This window comes from Microplitis demolitor, chromosome 1 (genome assembly GCF_026212275.2).
Source record: "Microplitis demolitor isolate Queensland-Clemson2020A chromosome 1, iyMicDemo2.1a, whole genome shotgun sequence".
Taxonomy (NCBI): Eukaryota; Metazoa; Arthropoda; class Insecta; order Hymenoptera; family Braconidae; genus Microplitis; species Microplitis demolitor.
Genome location: NC_068545.1, coordinates 1,934,325 through 1,958,448, shown reverse-complemented (window position 1 = coordinate 1,958,448; position 24,124 = coordinate 1,934,325). Strand labels below are relative to the sequence as shown.

The window sequence follows — 24,124 nt, the reverse complement described above, 5'->3', positions numbered from 1 at the left end:
TATATGTGTATGTGCGTACGTATGTTTGTTCAAGAGAAACCGTTGTCGTAATAATTTCGAAAAAGTTTTTTTTTTAAATAAAATCCAAAATGTTGACTTGATGCCTTGTTTGAATTTATTCATTTTTTAAACTTCCCGCTAAAAATTGAAAATTTGGAAAGTTATTGATTTTGCCCGGTTTTTAAACAGCAATATATTCAAGTCAGTTTCACTTAATAATTACTTGTTGATTGTAAATAATTAATTAAACAGAACAGCTGTTATAAAAAATGTGGCGACGTTGGCTCATGTTATTAAAATTTATCTAATTGCTCCTTTCTGAAACTTATAACTTTTAGTTTCAGTAGAATTTTATTTTTTCAAGTATTTAAAAATATAAAGCATTCAAAAACACAACCACTTGAGGGAGTTGAAAATAAGCAGAAAATTTGTATTGTTATCAGTATGAAAAGTAATTGTTAAGTGTCTAATGCAGATATACGTTCAGTGAAATTAGATTAATGATGAGGGTGAATGCTGCAAAGTAACTGAACGCCTGTTTGCATAAGAAATTATCCGAACCCCCCTTGGCGCGTAATCAAACCGCGCATGTACTGCAAAACTTTGTTATTCGTATGCAGTAGTAATGAACTTACTAAAAGATATATTTATTATTCATAAATGAATACATTAATATAACGCACAAAGACAATGGATCCCCACTCTTGACCACTGAGTTTCATTGGCGGAATTAAATTCTCTCTATTTTCCCGGTGTATTATTTAATATCCGAACCAATATCACCAGTGATGAATACAGACGTCGAGGTAAACATATATAAATGTCTAAGCTATCAAGCTATACTGCAGATAAAGTATGATAAGAAAAATATTAGTGAATATTTTTGAGTCTAAATAAAATAAATATTTCAGAAACAATTCGCGGAAGCTAAATTGTTATTCGATAAAGTCGGTTGGATTATTCAATTTTTGAGCGCATGGCCACTAAACCCGACGAATACTAAATTAATACTGTTCTTAGTGTATTTGATTTACGAAAATATCTATCTTTTGATAGCGTACAATGATTTTTTTTTTATATTTGGCGATCTTCAGCTGATGACTACGAATCTTATCGGATCATTAGTACAAACGATAATGATGATAAGATTGATTTTTGTTAAATTTTCAAAAAAAGTTAAAAATATAATAATCGAAATTCAAGACGACGTTTGTGAAAAGAATTATGAAAATCTGGATGATAAAAAAATTTATGTGCAATACAGTTCGTTAGCCATTACGTTTTACAAAGTCACTATGGGGTTTGGCACCGGCGCTGGATTGAGTTTTTTTATATTACCTTTGCAAAACTGTATTTTATCTTGTAAGTATTGCATGCTATTTATTTATATATATTTTTTCAGGTTCATAGATGAAGCCTATCCTGTTGCAAGCAGTAAAATAATAGTATATTGCATGGCAAAAGAATTTCACCATACCTGCATTGGAAGTTCAAATTTCTGCTCTGTTTTTGACAGAAGAAAGACGACTTCTCTATTATAAGAAAACAAATAAAAATTTGCGCAAGCGCAATTCTTTTCTAACCAGCGGCCAAAATTTAAACTTTCAGATGCAGATCTGGTAAAAAATTGTGGGCTTGATAAAATTCTTCTCTTTATATATGAACCACTTGATTTAAATTACGATGTTTACTAATCACATATTTTTTTAAAATACTAAAATTCAAGGGTTTCTGCATAAGCCTATTTTTTTAGAGCTTCCTTACAGAGTTAAATTATTTAATTCAAATGAAACATCTTTTAAAGAGTCTATCCTACTGTACATTTTTGAAGCACCGTTACCTGTAACTGCGTTGTGTTTTTTTGCATCTGTTAACATGCAATTTATAATAATAACAAATATATGCGCTCGTATTGCTATTTTGACCAGCAAAATAAAAAAAGTGCGCGGCGAAGTTAAATCTGTCAGTGCAATTACACACATTGTGATCAAACATTTGGAATTGATCAGGTGCGTGACATTAACGTCTACACTTCCAAACTTTGAGTCTTCCGTTTCTTACAAAAAAGTGGGAAACGTTTAAAATTTATAGACCCTCGTTATCTAAATTAGAGAGCTTCCGCTGTAGATAAATTTTGAATTTTAGCGCCTTGAGGAAAAAATTTAAATGTTGGTATAAAAGTTTGGATACATATAAAATTTCCAAAAAATAATTACATGCAAAATGCTAATAAATATCAACATATATTTTTTTTCATGGTGGCGGTAAATTCAAATTTTTGAATACGGGTCATTTTTAATAAATATAATATTTTGTAGTCTATAATCAAAATTATCAATTTTTTGTCTAGATTAACAAGAAAAGTTGACGAAATTTGGACACCGGTTTTTTGCGTTGAAATAATCGTTCTAATTCCACTTTTGGCCCTAGTTATGTTCAGTGCAATTCTGGTAATTAATTGGAATTTTAAACTGCTATCTTTCGTTATTACTAATAATTAATATTTTTTATTCTAATTTTTTACAGGCACTGGAAGCCAATGAGACAATAGCGTTTATGACATTATTCACTTATGTAGGCGCAGTATTGTCATGTTTGTTTGCAAATTGTTTGATGGGTGAACTATTATTAACCGAAGTATGTATTATTCAGTGTATTATTAAGCTTAAAAAATTTAATTATTAACATTATCGTGAGTTGCAATAAAGCGTGCGCAGTTGTTGGAGGCGTTTTACTTATGCAATTGGTACAAAATGTCAATCGAGTCTAAACGATCCTGGCTTATTTGTATGTTAAATTGTGCGAGAATTCCGATGCATATGACTGCTGGAAAAATTTACATATATTCATTCAACGGTTTTACGGGAGTAAGTACTTTCAATTACTGAGCTAATGCTGACCTGCATCTGAAGTTCAAGTTTCAAATTTAGCGCATGTGCCATTCTTTGTTCAGAGGCAAAAATTTAAACTTTCAGTGCAGATCTGGTGAAAAATTTGATACACATTCGGAGGAAAGTAAGAATTCCCAATCAGCGTGTTTGCTACCCTCGCTTTTGGCTCGGGTCGGTATTTACACACGTGGGTCAGAATGCTCTACTTTCTTCCCTTGGTATAGAATATACTGATAAAAATTTTCTATTAATTTTTTATAGATATTGAAATCTTCAATGGGTTACGTATCATTATTACGAACACTAACAATGTGAAAATTTTTTTTCAATAAGTAATTTTGTTAGTCTAATTGTAATTATATTTTTAAAATTTACAGTAATATAATTTCGTTCGTTATACTGTTAACTGTCATTATTTTATTGAATTGTTTTTAATAGTTTATTACACACCTAGGGAGGAAAGTAGGGCATGCCGATCCGCATGTGTATTGCCGACCTGAGCCGAAGGTAAACACGCGGACTGGGGTGTCATACTTTTTTCCATGGTGTGTATACAATTTTTCACTCGACCCACACTTGAAAATTTAAATTTTTGACTCTGTAGGAACGACTTTCTTCCCTTTAAACAGGGCAAAAATTTAAACTTTCAGCGCAGGTCTGGTGAACAATAATTCTGCAAAAAAAAAATGACTTACCGTAAATTTTATAAAATTCTATAACTTATTTTTCCCAACAAAAATTTTTACAGGGTAAAAAAAAACTTACAGCAAATTATTAAGATAATGTTATACTATTTTTTATTGCATTAACATCTGCATTTATTACACTTAACATCTCGAGTATAAAAATACGTGTATGATAACTTAGTTATCTAAAAAAAAAAAAAGTATTCATTGTTTGCACGTTACAAATGTAAGTATTGACGTGGCGGATTTTATCAAATTATGCTCACGTTATTTAATTCTTTCACATAATACTACATTGTTTTTTTATCTTTTTATATATTTTTAAATTATAATTAAGGAAACAAAATAATAATAATAAAATAATGGTATTAATTTTGTGACAATATTTGAGCAAATAACAGCGTCGTCATTCATATATTTTTTTTCTTAACAATCATACGTCACACCGCGATCATACCGCACACCATTTATTTAAATTACATTGGAATGTTAATAATAATTAACTAAAAAAAAAACAAAATAAAAAAAATTCAGTACATAATAATTAAAAAAAAAACTTAAAATAAATTTAATGAATAATAAATTTAATTGAGTGCAATAGATAAAGTAAAATGAAAAATATGGTTGTAAATAAAGTACAACGCGGAAGACGCAGCTAAAAAATAAAATGACGCTGACGGGAATGTTTTTAATATATAAAAATTTTTTCTGTTATAAATGGCACCCTGAGTTGAAGAAGCACGGTCTGTTGTTTGTAATTTATATATTTTAATTGATAATTAAATTTAATCACGAGTGTGATGCCCTCGTGGGGTCTTTTTTACCCGGGGACGAGGATACTTTAGTAATTGGTGAATTAATCATATAAGAATTGCCTTTTATTTCAGAAGGATGTCGGTGTGTACTTGCTGATAATTTTCTCGGTGGTTTTGCTATCTGTGTAGTCGAGAGTCCGCTCACGGGGTACTTGTTCCTGCTTGAAATCGAGCTTGTGTTCGTATCCCGGGAGAGACCTATTGAATTTTTACCGCTGGAGGAAGCGGTGGCTGGGGTTGTTGTCATTGCAGAGGAGGATGATGATGAAGCTGCTGCTGCTACTGCTGCTGATGATGATGATGATGAACTCTCTACTGGATGCTTGGGCAGTACGAAAGCCTTGGTTTGCTTAAGCAAATAACGGTCGTTGCAAAGCGCCGATATCAGTGGCAAGTCTAGGTTCCTGCTCTTCTCGCGAAGAGTCCGTATGTCAAGCATTCCATCTTCTTTGCTGCCTTCGTTATCAGCTATGCTTGTCGTCGTTGTAGTCGTTGGCGGACAAGGTGCTGATGACGCTGAAGGAAGCGGCTGGTTTTTCTCCAGGTTCTAAATTAAGAAAAAAAAAAAGCCAATTAAATAAGGACTGATATTTTGATAAATTAATAGTAATATTAAGTGTCAGTTAATAAATTACCTGGATTTCGTAGGGAGGTGGCGGTGGTGGTGGAGGCAGACGTCTGTGCTTGGTCTGCGGCAATGACTGAAGTTTGCTGGCAGCCGGTGCTTCAAAACATTTAAGAATATTTTCATCGCTTCTGGTGCGCGAGAAAGTGTTGTGAGTATAAGGGTTCGCTGGAACTGAGGGTTCTCTTCGCAGACTGTGGCTACCAACGGATGACGAACAAGTGGCACCGCTGTAGAGAGAGCTCGTGCTGGCGGCGTAGTGGCTACTGAGATTACCATGCACGGGGTAGTTGGAACTGGTGTCACTCAAGTTGAGGTTGGAAGCGTACTTGGAATTGCTGGAGGAGAATGATGATCCAGGTAAGTACGGAGTGCTGCGATAGACCACTGATGATTTGTTGTTGAATGACGGGTAGGGAGGCGGAGGATAGGCAGCTGTCAGTCCTGACAACAGCGAGCCCTGTTTTACGTCAATGTATTCCTGTTTTGATATCGCTGGGTCTTTCAGCGGAAACATTACGTAGTCGACATCAGAGTAAAGCTGCTGACGGTATTGCTCGATCTGAGATCGCGCTACTTGGTTAGTGTACACGGTCGCCAAACTAGGTGGTGGCGGGGGTGGTTGCCGCGTGTGAACCATAGGCGGCGGTGGGGGAGGAGGTGGTTGGGGTGTCGGAGAACCCAGATATGGAAGCAAAACGGGGCCACTTCGTGACGCGTGGACATCTAGATAATTATTGGGGCCAACCACTAGCGCAGCTACGGGTGCGTGAACTGGTGTTGGCTTCATTTTGTCACCGGGGTAAGTTGGTGGCTGGATTCTCGGCGGTGGTTTTGGTGCCAATGCTGGTGGCGCTTCACTGGTTATTGAACAAGACTTGGTAGGTGCTGCGAGAATTGAATTTATAGAGGAACGATTATTTTTAATACTAGCCATTCGCGATAATTCTTCGCCGGCATTCGGATACAACTTTGAAATGGCTTCTTGACACGCGACTGTAATTTGCGGGTACGGAGGAGGCGGTGGTGGCTCACGAGGAGTAACTGCATCGTTTCTCGGTGGAGTGGGCGGAGGAATTTGTATACGCTCACGTGGAGACGTGTATGGAGGAGGTGGAGGTGGTGGCTCGCTTCTTCTAGGGGGGAGAGGAACGAAGTCAACTCGCGGAGCGTTGTAAGGAGGTGGTGGTGGAGGCTCTCTTTCAGCTCCAGATGGTATCGTAGCACGCGACGAGCTTATTGATTTGTAGTCAATATTAGATGGGTAGGGAGGTGGGGTCGGTAATTGCCGTTCATTGCTGTCAATTCTTGGCGGCGGGGCAGGTGGCGGTGGCATTGTCACGTAATCACAATCAGAGTCCATAGAGTTACTTATTGTTTTACGTGGGGGATAGCGCCCGACGATCAAGTCAGAAAGTTCATCAGCAGACAGCAGCGGTCCCATTCCCGGAGGATCACTTCCGTCACCTCGAAAACTTCCGGTACTCAGAATACTGTTGCTTCGTGATCGTAAGTCATCTAGATGCTGATCGATGTTGCCGTTGGACAGGCCAATTGAACTTGTCAGATCTTCATCGTCGCCTTTACAAATACTGTAAATAGGTTCTTGATCATCTTGATTGGCATCCTCAGTGTAAACGTCACTATTCTCTGACCTCAATTCGCTGTGAATGGTGTAGAAGCCCGAGGTAACAGATGCCTCATCAGTCGTAGACTGAACCGAACTCAGTGTACATACGTCACTGGTTGATATTGACTCGTTAGCGTCACCACTCGGTGAGTATAATTCTGTTATCCTCTCGTCTTGTATCGCGCTGCTCCTCATTGTGTAAACTCCACTGGTCTCACTGGCAATATCTGTCCCAGTGAATCCCTCGTCGACATTCAAAGTCGAGCTGCTATTGTTATCCGCAAATGACTTGCCAGCTTTCTTGCACCTGTCGTAAATGACACCGGGAAAACTGGCCGATTCAGAAGAAACCGCTGAGTTTTGAGCGGTGTGTGAATATCCCAATTCAAGACTAGAGCTAGCAGATGCACGTCTAGGTCTTGATGTCACGGAGTTATTGGTGAGTGGATTTATTACAACAGTACTGCAACTGCTGCTGCACTGGGAGCCTTCAGTGCACCCGGGATTTGTTGCCGAGCGCCTGGTGGCGGTGTTGCTGGTAAATGTCGTATCATTACCGTCAACTTCATCAGTGGGTGAAGTGATGGGCGATGAGGAACGCGATTGCTCGTCGCTGGTCAGCGGTGTTGAGTTTTCAGTGAGTCGAGCAAGACACTCTGTCGATGCGGGTGCAGTGTCAGGTTCGTCTTCACTGTGCACGCGATCACTGACGATACCCGAGGTCGTGTTTGACGAAGTGCTCGAGATAACGGATATGCGCTGATCGCGACGTGAACCGCGGGCCGTCATACTCAATTTACATCTAGCTGGGTACATGTAGCAGTCACGCAATACTTTGCGTTCCTCTTCCTCGCGTCTGCGCGCCTCAGTGACACGAGGCGCTATGGCCATTGAAAACTGATGGGTGTCGCGACACAATCCGAGCAGCAGCTTGCTCTTGTCGTCGCATCCACTGTAAAGGGTGAGTTTGTCTGGCTGATCGACCGCGCGAATTTCAAATTTCTTGCGATCAAAGCAGAGCTTGCCGATGTTGTTCCAGGCAAAGATACGTGGAGTCTCTTGCTCCGTGTAAATTCTAACTCCGCGGGCGCAGATCGCGAGGAGAATACGACCGGGGCCGACCTCCCCTTTGGTCCTTCGCAGCCGGTAGAGGTGAGCATTGAGTGGCGCCTCCAAGAGGACAGCCTCGCGTATGTACTGGAGCTCGGCTTCTTCCCGAGAGAGTCCGCGATTGTCCCGGTGCTGGGACGCAAGCACGTTGAGGACATTGGCCTCCAGACACATGTGTGGCGGCAAGTAGTCTGTGGGCTTGCAGTATCCGACACTACCGGCGTGGGGCCGGTGACGTTCCTCGCTGTAGTCCCCCATGTCTGCCTGCAACGCGAGACCCGCGAGGACCAACAGCGGGCTGACGATCTCTGGCGTGTGTAGGGGATGGTGAGGGTGGAGACTCTCCACCCCGCCTCCATGCCGGACAACATTGTCACGCAGCTGCAGGTAGTAGTGATGCCGTGTTGTTTCATCGCTGGAAATTTATATTTATTTAATTTGTTGTAATTTTATTAACTAGGTCAGCTAAATAAATGTTTGTGTTTCAGGAAGTGCGGGATAGTGTTACATTTTAAACGTGATAGCATTCATTGTTTAGAATATCAAGAGTAAATAATTTAAGCAAAAAATAAAATAAAATATTACTGAGAAATAGTTACAAAGAGTATTAATATTTATGTGTCTTTGAAAATTATGATAGTAATTTTAAAATATTTATACCTTAATAATAATGGAGTATCAATGTAATATCTAACGCGAAAGTAGAGCACAAAGGCTGGTCGTCCGCTGCTATCCAAGCCCTGGAAATAAAAATAAATAAATTAATAAAACAATTAATGTCAATAGATAATAGATAACTGTTAAATAATAATTGCGACAGTGATGTGTCATTGTCAGAGTGAAATAGGATCCAAGAGGATGATAGGTTTTTAAAATAAGTTTTTATAATTCCCGGAAGCTAAACAATCGATCATCGATCGCCGGATCAGATACCGATGCTCCATTATTGAGGAACGAAATTGCCTGGACTACTCGCAAATGAAACCAATTTAGCTCTGAATGGCCAAGAAGACGCAACCGGTGCACGCATGCCTCCGGGCCTACGAAAGACCTGTTGTAGGTTTATACCTACTGGTTGCGGCCACCTTGCGCGCTTATCTACTTCCCTCATGTGAGTAATTATTCAGAATGTTTCAGTTCGGGCTGGTTTTTTTTCTTAATCAATTTTTTTTTTCAATGCAGAGATAGTCAATGGCAATTGGAAAAATTGATAATCATTAAGGATCGTTAAATTTTTTTTTATCAGATGGATTAAAAATGATCGCGTGCGGATGCCAATCGCCCACACAAGTCTCCGCCCACATGAGGCCCAAATGCGGTAGCCAAGTCAATAAACTCAGTCAATAAAAAATAAATATAATTATAATTATAATTACGATGATAATAAGAATAATAAGTATTGTAATAAATAATAAAATACCAAATGATGACGAAATTGCAATGTAACAGTGAGTCATATTTATTTTGACGTTAATCGGTTGTGTAAACTTTTTTGTTATTTTTTTTAATTACAAATATTTGGCTAAAATGTGAATGTGATAAATTTTTTTAATTATTTTGACAGAATTTTTTTTTTTTGATTGAACAGAAAATTTGATGATGAATTTTTTTAAAAAATAAAAAAATTTTTAAATAATTTTTTAGAAAACGGAAGTGAGTTTATTTAAATTTGGACAAGAGTGTGGCGCGATCGGGATTAAATAGATTTAAATAAAAAATTTTGAGAAAGTAATAAAATAGTAATTAATTATCGTGCATAAAAGAAGTAGCGTTAAAAATAGTTTGAAATGAATGGTCTTTGTAATGAATATTTTATTGAAAAATAAATAATTCAAAGACAAGCATAAAGAATAACTTTAATCCGACGTATGCTTCAACGGATTTTGTTGTGTCCGAGCTACCGGTCTTTATTATAATTATAATTTCGTGGTATTAGAAATGCGGTAAAAAAATTTCCAGCTTAAAAAGTTGTGTAACAGTTATAGGAAAAAAAAAAAATAATAATAATAATTATGATGTTGATGATGATGATAAAAATGATGAATTTTTTAACGTCGGGATATTGGATAGATTTAGGCTGAAATTTCATTATAGGACAAATTGAAGAGGTCCCGAGTGAGGAATGCACACCAGGCCATTGTGAAAGGTTGATAAATTATCCCCTGGTGCTCGGGCTCTCTCGGGGCTCCTCTCTGTCACTCCTCAGCCGAGAGGCCACGCAGTCAATAACGAATTCCAGTCCAAATTCGGTAGCACGAAAATTTGACTCGGAGGCACCGAGGGAGAGACAGAGAGGGAGGACCAAGACCAGCTGAGTATCAGCCTTAGTTCGTATTCTGTGTGCTCGAGAAAGAGGTCCCAGTGAAATAAACAAGTCTTGCTCGGTACCAGAGACCGAGAGTGAGCAGGAGAGTAAATAAATAACCGAGTGAGCAAAAGAGAAGCAAAATAACCGAGTCGTGTCTAGACCTAAACCCTCCGGTCAAATCGCGGCAAATTACCGTCCCGGATCCCCATTCTCATATTTTACGAACCATAAATATTAATTCACCTTCCCCTCAACCCTCACCCTCTTTCCTCCTTTCTTTCCTCTCCCGTCCCCCGAGCCCGTCTCCGGGCGTACAGTCTTGCCCAAGAGCTTCTGCTAGTCTTGAGGCTTGACATGCTCACAAACCACCGAGTCCAATTGACATCGAGTCCCCCGTCCTACCATTTATTTAACAGCAGATAAATATTTTTATTTACTCTTTTTTTAAAATTTGTTACAGCAGCTCTGGACGGAGCACTGGACGGAGCACGATCATTTTAATAGGAGTTACATATCGGGAAGGTAAAAGTATAAGTTGCTCTTGTTGGTGGTGCTGATGGTGGACTTGAGAGACTGAAACGAGATGCACCACAAGAGATAAGGACGTAGTCCGGTAGCCTGTTTCACCGGGCGAGTATTTATTGGTTATTGGCGGGCCATCATTAGTGTGGCCCGAGTGTAAGAGAGAATAAAAATAAATGTTTAAATACTACAGCCACCGAGGAGACTGGGACTGAGACTGAGACTGAGACTGAGAATGAGACTGAGACGTATATGTAGTAGATTACTCAGAGATATCGGTCAATGTGGATGCTACCAACTACCAAACCAACTACTTGTCTTACGAGTTCGTTTTATTCTCAGAGCAACAACTCGGACTTCTCTGACTCGGCTCATCTTATTCCAGCTTACGAGTTTTCTCCCAACTCTCTTTTTCATCTCGTACAATGTTAATGTCTTTATCATTTATTTTTATATTTATTACATACTCAAGATTTAATACTCACGTAAGTATGGGAGCTTCGCCAATTTTTAGGCGCGTACTTGCTGAGCTTACTCTCGGGATCCACAAACAGGTACTCGCCGTCTGTATTAAAAAAAAAAAAACCATTATTGTTATTATTAATGTCTATCAGTAGTAAGATAATAATTTTATATAAATATAAATTTATCGACAAGATAAACAGGCAATTAAATATTTTTAATGGAAGTGATAGTAATTTTTATTTATTTTTAGTATGTGGAAATATTTAAGTGGCTTTTATTGTTTTAATGGGCTGATAAATATTATTTTACTAATACATATACATATATGAAAATAATATATGGCGGGTTCAGTCCCATGTGTGGATTCTTTCAGGAATAAAACAATGAAAGAACTTTCCTTATATAAACAAAGCTGATGCTGAATGAAACGACCGCGACCAGAAAACTTGTCTTGCCCACTTAAAGTTGGCTCTTGTCGAGTATCCGAAACTCTTCATAATACATGTAAGGAATTTTAGTCAGTAGATTAAAATAAAATAAAAAAAGAGATGGATTTGTGCCATGGCAACAGCCCTCGAGTGGGTTTTATTTTTTGTTTCAGTGGAGGGAACCGAGACCGAGGCAACCTCGAGCACACCTGCTCCGAAAGCACGTTTTGGGATATATATAGAGGGCATTTAGCGATAAGTTTCTACAGGTTTTGGGTTTAATGCTTCGAATAAATCTCGAGGAAGCAGAATTGAAGCGGTCTTCCTGGATGTCCTATCGCTGGAATGCCCAACGCTGCGGGTTTATTTATGTACAGAGATAAAGTGGAGAAGCAGAAGCTGAAAAAGTTGAAGCAAAGAAACTTCGTGACAAGAAGGAGGCCGTAAGGAAGAACGATCTCATAAACCCAGCGTGTTTCCCAGAAAGAAACAATGCCTTACCACTGCCGCCGGTACGGCAATGCTTCGTAACCGTAATTACGACCATAATCACCCCTCTGATTGCCGGGAAGGCGTAGCGAGAGAGAAAACGAGAGAACAGCGGTGAAGAAAGAGTTAAGTAGTGTAGAGAACAAGTATATAAAGAGATAGAGCCAGAGGTAGAGGTAAAGGTAGAGGTAAAGGTAGAGGCGGTTGGGAAGGAGAAGGATGATCTCACACGTTACCTGGACTTATGAGAATAACTTTGAGCTGATGGGCACTCGCATCACATCACATCAGCATTCCCCGGAGACGTTAAAAGTCTGGAAACCCGTGTGGAGAGCTCTGTCCCCCTCGCCACGCTAATGATCGTAATCATAATAATACGTCAATGATAATCGAGCGCCAATGCGCTTATGCTTTTGGCTGGAATTCGAGCCGATCTAAGGGAACGGAACGGACACTGGGATCGTATCGGCGGGCACGGCATGGCGCGGTCAGTCAGAGCTCCGCTGACCAGAAGATCAGAGATGAGGAAGACAGTGAGGCACGGGGAATGTTAAGGCATTCCACATTAGTCGCGCCACCCCGTGAGCGAGTACCGCGAGGCGGGAGTAGTGTGTCGCGTCATGAGGAGAGGGTGATGGGTCGCATACCTGAATGCCCGTGTAGTGAAGAAGAAGCCTTGCTCGTTCTTCGGCCCCCTCGGTCACTGAACGCGAATATGCATTTTGTTCTCTTCCTACATCACGTGGTCCCTTTCTCTCGATTTTTTTACCATCGGGATTTTTTTTAAATATTTATTTACAAATAAATATAAATATATGCATGGGTGCATTAATATCGTCGTAAACAATTTGTTTAAGTATGTAGAGTGAATTAAAATTTTCCTTTTTATTTATAATAAGTTGTCCACGTGTGTGAGGATGAAAATGAGGATGAGCTTGAAGAAGGAAAGATACGGAGGGAAATAAAAAGAGAAAGGGGTATAGGGTACTCGGCTCATCTTCCTGATGCTCACGGGATCCCCGGGGGGTCCTAGTATCTCAAGTCTCGTCGCATATTTCAGCTCGATCAAATTATTCCGAGGAACAAAACACGCCGGGTAAATACAACGAGTCTTCAGAGAAGTTGGAGTGAGAGAAAGAGGGAGACGGAGAGACAGAGAGAGTCAACTTTACTTGCGGTGTGTTGAGATGGCCGCCGAGTAAAGTCAACCAGAAGAGGAAGAAGAATAAGGAGGAAGGAGAAAGAGCCACGAAGGGCCAAGGACGGAGGAGCGAGATGAGCTGCTGCAGTCCCGGCTGTGGAAGAGAGTCCGAGGATGAAGGACGGACAGAGGACAGCTACGACGACGCTCCAGTGGTAGTGCTGGTACTGGTGGTGCTGATGGTGGTGGTGGTGGTGGTGGTGGAATTCGAAAGAAGCGAAAATGTAAAATGAAAAAAAACGTATAAAATAAAAATGCCAGAACTGATGGCGAAGGAGAGAAGAAGTTGGAATGGCCCTCGCCAGCTGCTACTTGCTATATCGCTAAAATCTTAAACTCCCCCTCCTTTTATTCCCTCAACTTGAATATATGTATACATACATACATATACCGTCCAAGTAAGTGTATATGTGTGTATTATATTCTTACATCCTTCAGTCCACCCACAGTCTACATAAATTAAGTCCCCCCAAACGTTCGTTTCGATTTTAAAATAATTTTATAAAAAATAAATTTTTTATTATTATTGTAAATTAAAACATTTTTTAATTTATCAATGAGTCATTCAAGCTCTTATTCTGCGTAGTATGTTGATGTTGACGGGCATTAAACCACTGGGATGTATCACGCGTCAAGGTTATTTTGTTTCGGTTTATTTTTATTAGTCCTTATTACCAAGAGTCACTAAATAAAAGTACAAGTTAACATTTATTCTAGCAGTTAACTACAGAAGCCCACTAAACAACCTAATCTTTGGTATAATTGTAAGCGCATTGTGCATATATGTACAGCTCGTAAGATTTATTAACGCGGGAATATTGCGCCATAAATCTGACGGTGAGACGCGAGAGAAAATAAGGAAGTGAAACAAGATGGCGGTAAAGGCTCGTCGCGGTGCTCGTGGCCTGGGTAATGTAGAGGCCTAGAGGCCAATGTTGCTGCTGCACATCGGGGAAAGGTGTTGTTTATGAGTCTTGGGGTGAAACAACAAAAAAAAAACAGCTAATCTGGTCCTGAATAAGGATTCACCAGCACATACTTGCCAAGTTTACGTGTAGTTTCCTCGGAATCGCGTTTCGCGTCCTGTGTCGCTCGATACCATTCGCGGGCGCATTTTCGCGGGCATCCGCTGGACTCCTATAGTATGTGTAGCTTTGGTTTGCTCGTCGTCTGGGTCTTGTATCGGTATTATATACAATGCTCTAAGTATTATATGAGGACTGGTACGCGCTTACGGCTCTTACTCTCGGAGGCTCCGACTCTGGCTCTGGTGATGTGAGCAGAGGCAAAGGCCCATTCTGCCCCCCCCCCCCACCAGTGGGCATGAGCCAGCACAACGTACCCGGGCAGCAGAGTCCTCACCCTCTCACATTCCTGGGACCGAAGTGGTCGCGCGGCTGCGTTCTGAAGCCGAGGAGGATCGGGGCCCGCCGTGCCGCGTCGGGACTCAATGATGATGGTGGGAGGTGGAATACAAGGCACCCTATACAAATCACCGGGCTACCGTCTTACCCGCGAGCGCTTTCTCTTTCTCTCTTACTCCTTATACTACTACACTACTTATACATATATACATATATACACTCTTTACTCTCCTCTTAATACTTTTTTTATTTATATTTTTATTTTCGTCTCTTTCAGCTCCTGTTTTTTTCCTCTCACCAGCCATACCCAGGCCTTTCTAAATCTTTATACAATTCTACTTACACTAGATTATTACATTTTATTGGTTTTTATTCGCGGGAGAGTATCAAATGGCTAAAAACGAGTCGTTAAAATTAATAATGCAAAATTGAGTTGAAGTAGATGGTGCTCGCGAGAGGAGTGGGGTCTATCGATTTGATTACGATTAATGTGCCGAACGGAATGGAACGAGAGCGAGGTATTGGGATGATGAAGGCCGAGGCCCAAGGGCTCGAAATAATTCCCAAGAGCCCTTCTTCACAGAAAGCAAGTCACGCGAATCGCTTCAAGGGTCCAACGGGCCCCGATGGTATGTATATAATACGGGTTCCGCAACGCCAGAGTTTCTATTTTTAGCAGCAATGCGCGTACCCGCCGGCACGGAGATGGAACTTGTAAAATGACATGCCTCGGCCAAATACAATCCTATCTTACTTTTAAATCTCTACATATATATTCACATATATATATATATATATATATATATATATATATTTTTTTTTTGACATTAATCACATCTAGAATTAAATCATTAGCATCTCATTGACATGGAATATAATAAAAACTACTGAGTACATGCGTACACATATTTTTATAAAAATAGTTTAAAAAAACATATATATCTCTACTCATATAAAGAAGGTAAGGCCTCAAAGAGAGAGTACTCGTCTACTTGTTCTGGTTTTTCAGTTGTTGCATTATTATTTTTTCTTAGCGTGTTGTGCCTCGCGCGTTTTATTTCAAAACCCGCCAGTACCTTAACACACTGAATCGCACACACACACTCACACACAGAATCACCGGGTACTTGGTGATGGGGGTCCCTGGAATGCGGGAGTTTTGCCGAGTGGGAGAAGATGGTGTTGAGGTAAGAAAGAGGGAGAAAGCACCGCGACCGCGGTCTTGCCGGACTCGGTTATATTACGCTGGTGTGGAGAAGATCCAAGAAGTAGTGGAGTGTAGAGCCAGTCAGGCAACACATCGAGAGATGAGAAAAGTTATCTTTCGATTCTTCCATTACACTTTATTCTACATACAATACAACTTCCATACCAACAACTCTCTTCTTTCATTGGTATTATATGGCTCGTATTGAGACTCAGAACCTGGAAGAATATAAGGCCCAAGTGGCGCGTCAGTAGCGCCCGAACAAGTCCGACCGGCTCATCCTATCTTTACTACTACATATATATATATACATATAAAAGGGCCCATGTAGATGTGAACCAAAGACGCGGTAGGGCAAGTTTGGTATGCAAAAAGCTTTCAAGATTAAGTCAAGATGTTCGTCAGCATACTCAAATAAATTTATACCATTCTCTATACACTTTTCATACATCATACATCATTCTTCGCCATCAAAACAACCTACGCACTTTTAATAATTACATTATAGTCATATAATTACGTAACATATATTTATTTATTTATTTATTACATACCTGAAAGTATTGCCAGGCCAAAAAGTTCGCAATCTCGCATGCCCTGTTGCCCAAGCAGTACGCATGTTTGCGCATATACTTCTTTTACTCTTGACTTCGCCTGTAATAAGTCAACAATCATTATTATTTTTATTATCATCAAATATTGCTGTAAAAAAAAATAAAAAAATAGTGAGTCTGGAAACGGCAATAAAATGAGAAGAGCAAAGAGCAGATGAAAAAAATAGTTAGTAAATAATTGGCAAATGTGACTAATTCAGTATGCCAGGAGTTGTCGATCGATTGATATATCGAATTGTACGTCAATTCCCAAAGTGTCCCCGAGGGGAAAGACGGAGCCCGGCAGGCACATCAGCAACCGGTTAAACTTATACATAAACCGCGAGCCATCAGAGCACATCTCGTATCGCATCGAGGACCATCGAGTAAGGGAGTACTGGAGATATGTAATTGTAATTGTAATTGCGATGAATTCGAGACAAGTTTCGCGTGAGTCGAACTCTACGCAGAATTTAAAAAAAGTTTATATTTGACGGGTAAAAAAATTTTTTTACTGGCAAATTGATCCTTAAGTTAACGGACAATTTTCGGATTTTTTTTTTCAACAAACCAATTGCAAAAAAATAAAAAATAAAAATATGCACATGTAGAAAATTTAAAAAACTACAGGTGCATTTTTTCCAAATATTTTTTTTTTTATAATTTACTGTTAAAAAAAAAATCAAAAAATTATCAGTTGGCTAATTTCAGTATCGTGGTTAATTTATATTTTAATTAAAGTTCTAGATATCAATTATTTATTGCGGGGTAATTTTAAAGTGAAGATTGAAATTTAGGTAAATTTTTTGGTGCAACAAAATAGCAGAGTAAGATGTAATAAATTGCGGGTGATCGTGAACAAACCCAAGAAAACTACAAGTATGCAGCTGAGTACATTACAATAATAATGCGCAATAAGGATGCAATGCACAAGAGTACAACGTACGAGTATATGAATATTGCAAACGGTGAAAGCGTAGCCCACATACCAGTACAATAATCAAGTCACTCCTCTATTTCTTCCTCTCTCTTTCTCTCTCCTCGAGTTTTTAAAATCTAAACTATTTTAATTGTTAATTACACTGTACATATTTATATAAATGTTTCGTCTAAGTATGAATGTAATTTTTAAATAAAATAATTTATCTTTTTTTTTAACTGACTGCCATTAAAATATTTATGCTGAACGCTTTACTCAGGGATATTACAGTAATTATGTATTTTAAAAATATAAATTGTCAAGTAAACATCTGCAACAAACATCAATTTTATTATTATTATTATTAAGATGCATAATTTTAGTCATAGTTATGTAAAAAAAAAAAAATTATGTGCTGCGGTTGTAATGAATGATACAACCATCAGTTTTAAATGTGTACATATTTTTTTATCAAAAATAAAATTGAATTATTTCTTAATTCTGGCAAGCGAATTAAAGTATTAACATTAAAAAAAAGTATAATTAATCATGCAGACCGTGAGAATTTATTATGAAAATTAAAATAAATTCATATTAATGCATTTAACAAATTAAAATTTATTTATATTTATAAATACGTCTCGAGTACTCATAAATATATTAAGAGTGATTGAATTCGTATTATGCACATGTACTTTATTAACATGAAACCTGAGCTCTTTAATTGATTAATGGCTACAACTATAAAGTATATACTTATATACTTATATATATGTATGTTGGTATTAATATTTATTTAACTAAAGTATATATGAGTATTAAAAAAATAAATAATGGCCGTTTTGTGAAATCGGTTAAATAAAAAATATTTATTATTATTTTTAACGGAATTTACGTATGACTTAATCAGCAGACACCACGCATTTAATAACAAGGAAATAACTTACGGTTTAAAATATTTAATGGCATATAAAAAATATGTAAATATGTGCGATGAGCTGGACTGACGTTTTATTGTTATTTCTGTGTATTTATAATTTCAGGAGGTGGAAAAATTATCAAAGCCCAATTCCGTCGGATTTATCGGTCTTGATCGGACATCCCACGACAGCCGCGTCGCATTCCACGCCGCGTTTGCTTGTCCCGGGCCAAAATCTCTAAGGCCCACAGACCATAAAACATCCTACCAGCCGAACAACCTGCTGTCTCGGATTTACAACCGATCCAATCTCCTCAGTCTCACTCACTTGCAAACTTTCTTCTCTCTGTTTCTACCAGCTCATTCTTCCTTCTTTACTATATATATATATATATATACATATATATGGACGTACATACACATAATAGGAGCCCAAGGAAAGATGGTTGCGTGGCCTCTCCCGAGGAGTTGAGGAGTGAGCTGATTTATCATGTTCGACCGTCCGAGGAATGCCTTACTCGAGTATAAGAATGAACAATCATTTCAAAACCCTCAAGATATTTCCTTCAATCGTTTCCTCGCAAATTAAATAACGATTAGCCCATTAAACCGACTCCGTACTGTTATATATACATATATATATTCCTTCGTGCATACTTTGATTCCAATGCCAGTGGGTTTGGTTTTATTTTTCTAATTTGTACATGCGCGGTTTAATAAAACAATAATAATAATAGCATAATGGTACCAAGAAATCAAAAGTCTCACGAATGATGACAAGCAAAGCACGATTTAATAAAATTAATTGTGAGAAGTACAACTCATTTCCTTCGCGGAAAGCGTAGGCAACCGAACCACGTTAACGAGCTCATTAATGGCTCAATTAAATTCATCTTTCGCTCTTTATAAATATGTGTATACATATTAAGTTAATAATCATCATCATTATGGTTATCATTGATGCTAATGAGAATGAAGAAAAAATAATAATAATAATAATAAATTACCTCAACGACGAAGTAAAGAGGGTCACCGGGAAGGGCGTGCACGGCAAGGTAGCGGCTGGCGGACACCAGGGGTTGAAGGCAGGACCGCGCAGCCGTGACACCGCTACCACGCATGCTGCATGCTTCATTTCGTCGCCGATACGCCCAGCGTCCTCACTAAAAGAATAAAAAAAAATATAACAGATTAATAAATAAATAAATAGGTAAATATAAGTATAAATATGTAAAATTAAAAAAAGTATGGAGTATAAATAATTTCCATGGTGAGCAAGGACCGAAAGGTCCATGACCTACTCAAATAATTTTTCAGCGGGTCGATCGGGTGGAATCACGAGTAGGAAGTGAGAGGGCATAAAGATAACAATGCACTCAGATCAGATGCTGATGCATAGTCGTGTGTATAATGGACGGCAGTGTGGGTCGGGTAGGGCCTATATGCAAATGGCAACGGTAACTGGTCACACAAATCACTGTGGCATTTCAGGGTAAATCTCGACTCGGGATGGAGAAAGTGGGCGCGCGCGTGCTCTTACTCCTTCCATTCTCTGATGCAAACACGTCCGCCATCCTGGTCACTACACATACTCACACTCACTTCCCACATACACACCAGATAATACTCCATCAGCAATCACCAGTACCCCTATATCGCCTGCTGTACCTTTTTTTATTTTTCACCAACCAGTAAATCACCAAATCGCTCCCGGCATTACGCTCTTATTTTTCCATCCTCCTTATACTCATACTTCTTCTACTACTACTACTATTATTATTATTGTATTCCTTAGATTCTAAACAATCCCACCGCATTCACATCATTATTATTATAAAATACAATATAATATTTGTTGTTATAGTACAAAAACAACCGTAAAATATTTCAAGGTTTTTTATTTTCCAGGTAAAGTTTGTTGGAGGCTAATGGTCTTGGAGTAAATATATCTCATGTACCCAAGATATAATATATATATACATATTTATATATTATACTGGAGTATGAAGTTTGCAGTATAGTAACGGAAGAAGGTATATCGAGTCACGTCGTTTGCCGAGAAGCAAATGATCGATGGGATCCATTACCGTAGGGCGCGCGTGCGATCCGCCTACGAGAGCAATACTCATTTGCACCACAGCATATACATGCGTGTATCATCATCATCATCATCATCATTGTTATTATTATTATTATTATTATAATTTGCTACATGTGTATAAAACAGTACGAGTATATGTATAAGTACATTTAAAATGTACATCCTCGGATAATCTACAAGTATTTTAACCAACGGTGGACGGGTGCGTGCGAACGGACGGCTAACGACCGGGTTATTACGCCGATTGCCCCGGATACCGGATGGAAAAGTCGGTGGCATCGATCTGCCCGTGGGATTCTCCCAGCATGAATTCCTTAATAGGTTCTTCTTCTTCTGCTCATATATACATAGAAATATAGATATATATACTTGTTACTTTTATTACTATAACGTCTACTACATAGCCGGCTATTAAATACTGTCTTCAAAAAACTATGTGCGTTTTGGGCCTCAATCATCAGCAGAACAGCCAATTCAGTCAATGTGCTTTCAGATGTCAACTTCGGTTGTCGCTGCTCATTTCGTACGAACGTTAAAAAGTTGGCACTGGATTACAACTGACTAAATGTGACCTTATCACTTGTGCAGTAAATGGAAACTTTGTCCGTTTTCCTCTTGAACAAGTGAACATTTTTTAAAAATGAAAACGTAGATTGCTAGATTATGCATCATCTCATTCTTGATTTTGCGTAAAAAAGTTTTTTTAAAAAAAAAATGTGGACAAAAATTACTATAGACCCTCCTTGAGTATTTCGTGTCACTAATTCCAAAAGGAAATATTTTAATAGTCTGTAATTTATATTTAAAGATCTCATTTCCGAAAAAAAATTAACCGATGTCTGGTAAGCCCTTTCATAATGTCTTCAGCCCTTTTGGGTTTAGGAAATTTTTTGAAGTTAAAAAGTCATTTTGGAATTAATAACGCGATTTATTTTATATATTTTCTCTTTTTTACCCTTTATGTTGAATAAATATATAAAAGTTTATCTTAATATAAGAGTTAAGAAAACTAGGGAGTGATAAATATTGTTATTATTGTGTTGTTGGTATTTATCAACACAGCCGAGTGTCGTCAATATGATGACAGTCTTTTTATGGACCTGGATAATGTTTTAATGCTAATGTAATGTATATAAGGGGCTAGATACGTAGGAGGTGATATATAATATAAAAACAATGTGAACTACATTCTTGCTGCATGACTAACTTTCACGTCTTTAGATCGCCTACGTGAATCTTATTAGCTAACAAATCAATTTAATAGCTAGTTAATGCTCAGTACTCGATAATTTATGCATTTAATTGAGAATTAAGGACCGAGGATACATTTTTTAAAAAATGAGTGCATTTATTTGGTAATATAATGTCATGATAAATTATCATTATTTTATGATATTAAATACTTTACGGTGCTTTAATGCTGCTCTTAAATGTGCAGCAATAAGATACGAAGATATGCAAGTTTAAATGCTTTTATATAAATGATTTTCTTTATGTATGTACGTAAATTATCATTTAATTGTTAATTAAAATTTTATTATTTTTTAGTCGTTATTATCTTTAAACTTCTTGGGAAGCTTTGGAGTATTAAATTAAACCTTTAAATCTTTTCAAGAAGTTTAAAGATTCTGTGACTCAGAAAAAATTTCCAGACATTTTAACAGAGATATTTTTTATTTATTCAAACCAACGCAAATATTTTAATTACGCATATCAACAGTGAGTCAGTTTGTAATTTATGATGGAATAATGTTGCCTTTATTGGATATTGATGTGAAAAATTTTCGTACCAAGTTTATGAAGAAAAATTTAATCGTACTCCTTTTTTTTTCAGTAAAAGATGACCTAATTACCACATTATCAATAATTAACTATTTAAACTGTAATTTGTAACCGATTGTTAAAATAATATTCGATAGCAAAGTTGATAAAAAATTAAATTTTTGACAGATGTCAAAATTTTACATTGAGAAAAAAAGTAACTATTATAAAAAAAATTAATTTATCAAAAGTTGACAAAAGTATTTTCAAAAAATTAACAAATTTTTATGTCAAAATTTTGAATATCGACAAAAAACAATTTTATCAAAATATTTATTTGCCTTTAATAATTTTTGACAGAAGAATTTGTTATTTTTTTTTTATTTCCATTTTATAGTAAATTAATTTTTTTTTTTTTTTAGAAATATCACAAACAAGATTATAATTTATAGTAAAAAAAATTCATAGTAAATTAACATTTTTCTGATATTAAGAATTAATTTACGACAGTAATTAAAACTAAAAATAAATATATATTGTTTAGCTCAGTGTGATAATCATAAATTTTTCATCCTTATTTATCCACGGATTAAAAATAAACATAACGTAAACAGTTGAGTTTTGTTGGTGTTGTTTGATATAGTAGTTGGAGTCACACCGTTCAGTTGTTGGTGTGAGCAGCGTACAGGCGTAAGGGGTTTACCGAAACGTTCGCAAATCACGATGGAATGTGGTCGGACTGGTGTGCGCCCGTGGTTGCTGTACAATGACATACAGAATGGAATCGAATGGGCGAGCAACACACCACACAACATCACATCACGCCACATAACACCAAGGATAAAATAATAGTGTCTATACTACTACTACTACTACTACCAACAAAACTACAGCACATCGTGTCTATTCCATTCTATCACAATACTATTATATACTACTACACAGATTGGTAACACAAATAGTATAGATAACATGTAAATGTATTAAGTCCATGAGATGTATAGTGAGGCAAACTCGAAGAGACACATCACGCTTACATAAGACATGTTACGATGACGCGTTATAATAATAATGTGTAATAGAAACTAAGGATACCCTCAGGCATCTAATATACAATCTTATATATGTTCGTCTTACATCTCTCTTCATAGCAATTCCTCTTGCATAAAATACTTGAGCGTTTATTTAATAAATCCCATCTATTTTTCCGTAAAAGCTTCTAATCAGGACCCGAGACACGAGTCAGCTCTTATCGACATATAAATTAAATAAACAATTTAGTACCCTTGGAATAATGAGAAGATATTTCAGGATGATTATCATTATCTTGGCTAACGCCATGTAGAATCCGGGAATGAGACAGGAGACAGCGATCAAAGACCTGACGTTAATTCCAGTTAATAGTAAATTAATGCGATAAATATATTTCTTTTTGATGTTTGTTTTATTTGTCGGCTTGCTGATTATTTTTTTTTTACTGAGTTAAAAATGTCAAGTGCAAGGTTCAATTGAGAGTACTGAGAAAAATGTGAGTAACGCGAGATTAGTCGGTATGAGGCAGGAGACGGTAAAACGTACGTCGAACCCGTTAACCACACACGGTTCTTCTTCACCTCCCCCGCATTCCTATCTTCTCTCTTAGTTATTTTATTTTATTTTATTTAACGTTCCCCATATACTCATGATCGTGTACCGCGTGCCGGAACGACTAACAAGCCGCATTCTCCTGGTGATGCTGTAGACTAACGCCATTTTGATAAACTCGTCTTACATTTAAGAAATTCATGAGATTACTCATTTTCGCTGAGCCGGGTCAAGGCTTTTTTTTTTTTTTCACTCCAACCACTGACTTGTCACATTACGATTTTGTTTGCACAAGTCGTGGGTCTGTCGTTGTCAGCAGAATACTAGCAGACTAGCAGAGAAACGAAGGTAATTATAGGTGTGGAGCAATATGATGGCCCTTTGATAGACGCCAGGGCAGAGAGACAGATAGTGAAGCCGCGTATTGAAGAGTGAACTCGATGGCTGTAGTCTCCTCTTCGGAGAGAATGAAGGACGCCCGCATTCCTCATTCTTTGAGAGGTCTG

The 24,124-nt window shown here is 37.7% G+C and overlaps 1 protein-coding gene across 2 annotated transcripts in view; it reads right to left on the bottom strand.

The window, feature by feature from the left end:
• Nucleotides 1-3,656: 3,656 nt before the first annotated feature.
• The window catches only part of LOC103569102 (protein expanded), a 29,078-nt gene continuing 8,610 nt past the window's right edge, over nucleotides 3,657-24,124 (bottom strand). For both annotated transcript variants that reach the window (XM_008546219.3, XM_014440709.2), the window contains 6 exons: nucleotides 19,180-19,335; nucleotides 16,296-16,395; nucleotides 11,073-11,152; nucleotides 8,418-8,497; nucleotides 5,028-8,172; nucleotides 3,657-4,939 (listed from right to left, as the gene is read on the bottom strand). In XM_008546219.3, coding sequence (XP_008544441.1) covers nucleotides 4,367-4,939; nucleotides 5,028-8,172; nucleotides 8,418-8,497; nucleotides 11,073-11,152; nucleotides 16,296-16,395; nucleotides 19,180-19,293 — 4,092 coding nt within the window. In that variant the 5' untranslated portion in view covers nucleotides 19,294-19,335 and the 3' untranslated portion in view covers nucleotides 3,657-4,366. The remainder of the gene's footprint in view (nucleotides 4,940-5,027; nucleotides 8,173-8,417; nucleotides 8,498-11,072; nucleotides 11,153-16,295; nucleotides 16,396-19,179; nucleotides 19,336-24,124) is intronic.